General features: G+C 32.2%; 1 protein-coding gene across 2 annotated transcripts in view; it reads right to left on the bottom strand.

Annotated features, from left to right (window-relative positions):
• LOC108903461 (corticotropin-releasing factor-binding protein) overlaps positions 1 to 7,090 on the bottom strand; it is a 58,806-nt gene that overhangs the window by 14,000 nt on the left and 37,716 nt on the right. For both annotated transcript variants that reach the window (XM_023454673.1, XM_023454672.1), the window contains exons 4-5: positions 4,002 to 4,162; positions 525 to 735 (exon numbers count right to left, since the gene is read on the bottom strand). In XM_023454673.1, coding sequence (XP_023310441.1) covers positions 525 to 735; positions 4,002 to 4,162 — 372 coding nt within the window. The remainder of the gene's footprint in view (positions 1 to 524; positions 736 to 4,001; positions 4,163 to 7,090) is intronic.

Consider the following 7,090-nt stretch of genomic DNA (forward strand, 5'->3'; position numbering starts at 1 on the left):
CATAATTTTGACCATTGTTTTAACAAAGTTTCCCAACTAGTCTCGAGTTGGTTTTTTGATATTTTGTTTATAACACGTTTCTGAACAATATTCCGCAGAGAAACTTCTAATAGTATTTTTTTTCCCGAAAAAAAGCTATAATGATTGGCCTATATTTTAAATACATTTCACATGTTAAATAAATCTTTATAATACTATAAATTGGCGCCTAACATTATTTATTTAACAAACAACACAGAACAAAACTAAATTCTAATAAATAAAACACAAAAATATAATTATTTATAGTATTATAATATATTTTAATATTCTGAAAATAACGCGGTAAATTGTTACAGTAGTTCCTATAACAGAACTTTGTTGGCTTATTTTTTTCTTGGAATTATGTCTCAACAAATACTGTACGGACTGTATTTTCTATTTATCTGTTTTTGGCCCGTATTGTATCTGTCGCCAACGGGGCACTCGCGGCAATTGCTTCCGAATAAATAAATAAATATCTACTGTGAGGCGGTTCTACTTACGATTGGGATTTTTCAGGAACCTGACGCTAAAACTGAAACTCGATCCCCTAGCAGGCATCCGATACTGTATCAGTGCCACGTTCTGTGAGCTGATAAAAGCCTGTTTGACTTTTCTCTGGCCGCAAAATTCGTTGAATCTGGCACTCAGGGGTTTGGGGTGATCGCGGGGGCTGGGGAAATATTCACCGTTCAACTCCCAACCGTCCATTACCTGAAAAATTTGTATGAAATGTATTCGATACAATTGTGATACAAGGCAATCCCAGTAGAAAAGAACTACCTTGAGTATCAATTAATATACAGGGTGTCTCGATATTCATGCAACAAAATTTGGTCACAGATACTTAAAGCAAATTTAGGGGACCCTTATTTTTTTTTGTCAAGTGGCCCCCTCTTTCGGAGTTACAGATCCCTGACGTCCACCCCTAAGAATAATCTTTTTTTTATATCTCAGAATCCTGTTGTACGAGAATCACTTTTGGTACACGGGGGTTTTATGACATGTGGAATCTGATGGTGCTACGTTTTTTGGCGAAGAACGCCCTAAGACAAGTTTTCGTGGGCCCCCTTGTCTTTGGAGTCAAAAAAATTTGGTCGCACATTTAAATTTCATAAAAAATTATCAGTCCACTAGAAAGACATTAAATTTAGAAAGTTTTTGTTTCTTTATATTTTTTTCGTAAAACGCAATGTTTTCGAGAAAAATGTCAAAATGTGATCGAATGCATATCGTGATTCGCCATTTTCCTCAAAAACATTGCGTTTTACGAAACAAATATCAAGAGACAAAAAAGTTTCTAAATTCAATGGCTTTCTATCTAACTAATAATTTTTAAAAAAATCAAATTTGCGACCAAATTTTTCTGGTTCCAAAGACAAGCGGGGCCAAGGGAGTCCACGAAAAAGTGTCTTAAGGGGGTTTCTCGCCAAAAAGCACTGTGAGATTCCACATGCCATAAAATCCCTGTGTACCAAATTTAGTGATTCTTGTACAACATGGTTTTGAGATATAAAAAAGACTTCTTAGGAGCAGATTTCAGGGGGCTGTAACTCCGAAAGAGGGGGCCAGTTGGCAAAAAGAAAAAATACGGGCCCCCTAAATTTGCCTTAAGAATCTATGACCAAACTTTGTTGCATGAATTTCGGGACACCCTGTATACCTGGAATTTAAAATGTTATTGTTTGTCGTTGAGAAGTCTCTGTAGACCTTTTCAGGAGCGTGATATCAAGTGGTACCTATAAGAGCATAGGTAACACTAAATTATGATATACCAACAAATTAAAGCATTTAATACTTGTTGTTTCATTTTTGCTCTTACATTTTGATAACTTCAAACAGCTATAATTTTGTTAACTTAAATAGAACACCCTGTATTTTTTTACTGTGTCGTGTGCAGATTGAAATCTTCTTTCAAGCCATATTAAGCATTGTTAGGGTTGCCGTTACCACTTTGACATATTTGCAATTTTCTATTTTATTGAACACTTTTTCTCGTATCTGACCTGTTATCAAATTGGCCATGATCAGAAACAATCCAAAAACAATAATTAAAGTAACTTGACATTTGTCGCATTATATGGGTTTATGTTAGTTTAGTATCAGTAAGGAATTGTGACTGAAAATGCAGCAAAGGAACCTACTATAGCTATTTCCGTATTTTCATCATAAACAATAGGCATTTGTTAATTCTGTATAAGTTTTACGTAGTGTAAGCTTTTAAAATTGTCCACTACTTACCTTCATGTATTTCGCTAAGGTCTTCGTATTTTTGGATATCGAGCAGCAAATTCTCTAGATGTTCTTGAAATTACTTTGTCACATTGTCCATAAATAACAAACAAATTAAAATAATCCTCATTAGTATAATTTAAATGATCCCCAGGCATTTTTATTTAAATTTTCGGCAAAAACTATTACAGACACAACAATAATTTGACAACTAACTTGACAAATGTGAAGTTATTTTAATTGTTTTTGGAATGTTTCTGGTCACAGCCAATTGATAACAGGTCTGATGTGAGAAAAACTGTATAAAAAATAGAAAATTGCAAATATCTCTAAAAGTAATAACGGCAACCCTAACAATGCTTATATGAAGGAAATTTCAATCTGCATACGACAGAGTAAAAAAATACGGGGTGTTTCATTTAAGTTAACAAAATTATAGCTGTTTGTAATTATTAAAAATGAAATACCTAGAATTAAATGTTTTATTTTGTTATTTCATTTTTTCATATTACCAGTAGGTATATATATTATTATCGGGTCCCGCATCTGATAGGATTTTTTAAACAACTTTTTGTTATTTATTTAAATTAGCTTTATATCTTTATAATAGAATAGAAAATTACCAAGGTTATGGAAGGATATGTTTCACGCAACGCCCTGTACAAGAAAAGGGAAACAACTAGCAGATGCCCTAGCTGTATCTAAAGGAGAGGGGAAAAGTGAATTTGTTGAGGGAAAACGAACGCTATTTATATAACTGGAACAATAAAGAGTCGAGGAAGATAGAATTCTTCTAGCGACAGACAATATCATCTCTTATTATCCACTTAACGAATCAATTTATCCACATTCATGAAGGTAAACAACTCCTTTCACTAAAAGATCATCGTGCCACTTTTCTTGGAGGTGCTTTGGTGGAATTTGTACTGGGATGTAAAAGGTTTTTAATTCAATTAGAGCTAGTGCCCCTAAATAGGTTTACTGGCCCAAAAGCTTTATCTTATTCGATGGTTGGAATTTACTAGTATTGGAAATCGGAAACGTAAACATTCCGGACTGATCGGAAGGGTTGAATCTAGCAGTGTTTCTGTTGTATAAATTAACATAGTTCTACTCTGTATCCCAGAAGTTTTATTGGGTTCAGTCAATGAACATGTGAATTATGTATGCGGGTAAATCAAAATCAAACTCGAAGCGTTTGCGCAAGTAATTAGTAGCGTAGATTTATTTAAAACTTTTATCTTCAAGATATTTGGTTAATATTAATCTTTGGGTAATAAAGATACCTACCTAAGGAATTTACTGATTATATCAAAAAGGTTACAGTGACAGAATTACAACGCATTTTTTTAATTGAAAGTTAAAAACTACGTAACAAATGTAGTGTAATCTGAATATAAATAGTCCATTTTCTAATAATAGTAGCTCAGATTAAGTGGTGATATAAGTATTTGAATTGAAATTACATCTTGGTACAGCGGCTGTGGCGTCTTCCAATTTTTTTTTACATTTTATTGATATCTTTTCCCGTTGAAAATATATAAAACGTATAAAGAAAAACACTGGATCAGTAACAGACTTGGTCGAGCCTGTATTTTTCTCTGTACTTATCATCTCTTGAAAAGGAAGAGATATCGAAAAACTTTTTTAATAAAAGCTATTGAGAAAGAATAGGACTTTCATATGAACATTCATGGCTGAAGTTTCGTGACCAAAAAAAAAGATAATGGTGATTTTAAAGTTCTTACCGCCACAAGACCTCCATTCTCGCATGGTACGTCCAGGTAATTGAATCTAATCTCAATGATTTGATCGGGTTCGCCAAAAATATACGCTCCACAGGCATTGCCATCTACTATAGTCGCCTTATGGTAAAAATCACCTTCCTCCGATGTCATGTGTATACAATCTGAAAGTAAAATTAAACACACATTATATTCTGAAATAAACACTGCATAGATTTTCTGTGCTCACTTTTACATGTTTATTGTCTCCAGAGTGTATTTATTTCTGAACTTAAGACAGTTAAAACAATACGAATTATACCTGTTTCTAATTAACTTTTTTGCAGTTTTCTTTCATTGATTTCCTCTAATATTTTCCTAAAACTGAAAATCTGCTGCAAGATTCCAGTAAAAGTCCGGTAATTGGATTTTATAAACAAAATCTCTTTCAAACTTCTATAGCGATCAGGTAAATATATTTTGTTACAAAATTACCTTTGACTTTGCTAAATATTTAATTTAACGTCAATTTTTAATGAAGTAAGTAGGTGGGCCCTAAGTTGATTAATAAAAACGGAAATTTAATTATTCCCCAAGTATCTGGTAGGTAACTGAAGAAGGAAAACTCCTGGACGAAAATCGATTGCGGGTTGTCGGGTCTGATACAATGTCAATTTCCTTCTTGAAAATTTGTTATTGAACGTGGCAAGGCCATAAGGTTAAAATATGAACTCAAAACTAATTTATTTAGCGGACAATGAAGACATCACAGTACAGGATAAGATCTAACATGAATATTTAATGTTAACTCATCAAATTCCTATTCAGACAGTCTGTCCATCAGTTTAACGTTTTTTGTGATCAATCAATAAAAGGTTTATGGTTTTTCCTCGAAGTGTACCAATGATGAATGTTTCGGGTTTAGTTGAACAATACATACAATATGTACCTAATACATATTTCGTAATTTTCCTTTAATAATTTTATTCGAAAAAGAAAGAATATATGAGATATAGATTTTAGATGTATGTACAAGTTCGGAGAGTGTGTAGCTGAGATTGTGCGCAATTACGTGCAATTTTCGGTAGAAAAACGCCCCGAATGAAACAACAGTGAATAGATTAGTTGCCAAAGAACAAACAGGTTCGGTTACAGACAATAAAAAATAACAGATCGGCTTCGTGTTGGCCGTTCAGCCAAAAATATTGGTACGGTGGGTGATAATGTGGCCAAAATTCCCTCAATGCGTCGTCAGTCACTGCAATTAAACATTTAAAAAAGCACAATGCTCAGATTTGAACAAATGATCTGCATCTTCAGAGGTGGATATCGGTGTTGTGGAAAAAGTATTCGCTAAAATCAAGTCAAATGATAAAGGGTGTGACGGAATTGACTTAAAAATGCTCACGTTGCTGCTTCCGCATCTGACTTGTTGTATAACTTTTTTTATTAATAAATGTTTAACCACTGGAGATTTCCCTGGAATGAAGCACTTGTCATTGCGGTGCCTAAAAATAATTGTCCCAACAATATTTCTAATTTTAGACCGATAAGTATTTTGCCTACGCTTTCCAAAATTCTTGAAAAGATAGTTCATGAACAACTTCTTAATTTTTTAAATAATAACAATATTTTACCGGCAACCCAATCTGGTTTTCGGGTTAATCATAGTATGTACAACTACTGCTCTATTAGATGTTACTGATGAACTGTATAGAGCCAGGAATCAACACAAAAATACTTTTTTGGTGCTTCTTGACTATAGTAAGGCATTTGATACATTAGTATCCTCTACATTGTGTTAAAAACTAAAATATTTTGGAGTTAGTGATCTAGTCGTTACGTTCTTCTCAAATTATCTTTCTGCAAGGCGCGAAAGAGTATCTTTAAGTGGAATATTGTCTGATTTGTCCGAAAAGCACAGAGGTGTGCCTCAAGGGAGCATTTTGGGACCGCTTTTGTTTTCAGTTTATACTGCTGACTTTTCAATGTTCTTGCAATATTCTAAGTCGCATCAATATGCTGATGATTACCAATTATNGTAGAGTATTAAAGAAAAGTAATCAAGCACAAAGTTATTGTGAGACATTTAAAAACAATAGAGAATGAAAAGAACAGTGAGAGTCAGGAAATAGGAAAGAAGAAGTTATTTGGCAGAAAGGGAATTAGGGTGAAGTCTAAACTGACAGATAACTCAATATAATCATAATACTGTCAAGTTAGTAAAACATCATTTTGAATTGTCGTAGCCATTTAGAAAAGGAACGGTGCAGTATGAGCCAAGGAGGTGATTCAGACAGTGGCAGTCAACGGAGTGGAGTAGAACACAGAAGAAGAACAAGACAAAATAGAGGAGAGTTCGAGTGAAAGAAAGGAAGGAGGAGATACAGGAGAGAGATTACAGAAAAGACATTACCAGTGAGGAAAACATAGACAAAAGGACAACAAAAGTGTAGTATAAGTAACAAGAAACTATAAGTTTATAGAATAAGTAATTAGCAATAATTTAGCTCAGGTTAGATAAGGAATTAGGAAGGATTTTATAAATTTATAACCTGTTATTATAATACACGAATTTCAAACTCAATTAAAACAATACTATTTTATTTTTTTTAACAAAAGCAAAGAAACAAAATTAATTACATATTAACATTTTCTTCATAATTAATTTCAAAAAGGTTTAGAACCAACCACTGAGATATCAACATGCTCTATAAAAATTGTATTATATAATTTGCAGAAAGTACACTAGTAGTCTAGTTGTCATTAAAATTATTAAATTTTTTAAATATAATTAAATTATAATTTGAGAAAAATTTAAAAAATATATATAATGAATAAATTTACATTTAAAGATTCAAAATCAAATTAAGTGACATATAAAAAGAGCTAGCTTGGTAAGTATAGAACATAATTTATTGCAATATTTTTTATAAGAATACTATAGGAAAATTCAAAATTTAAATATTTTAAATACATTTCACATGTTAAATAAATCTTTATAATACTATAAATTGGCGCCTAACATTATTTATTAAATAAACTACACAGAACAAACAAAACTAAATTATAATAAATAAAACACAAAAATATAATTATTTATAGTATTATAA

Source organism: Anoplophora glabripennis, unplaced genomic scaffold (assembly GCF_000390285.2).
Source record: "Anoplophora glabripennis isolate ALB-LARVAE unplaced genomic scaffold, Agla_2.0 scaffold10, whole genome shotgun sequence".
NCBI classification, from domain to species: domain Eukaryota; kingdom Metazoa; phylum Arthropoda; class Insecta; order Coleoptera; family Cerambycidae; genus Anoplophora; species Anoplophora glabripennis.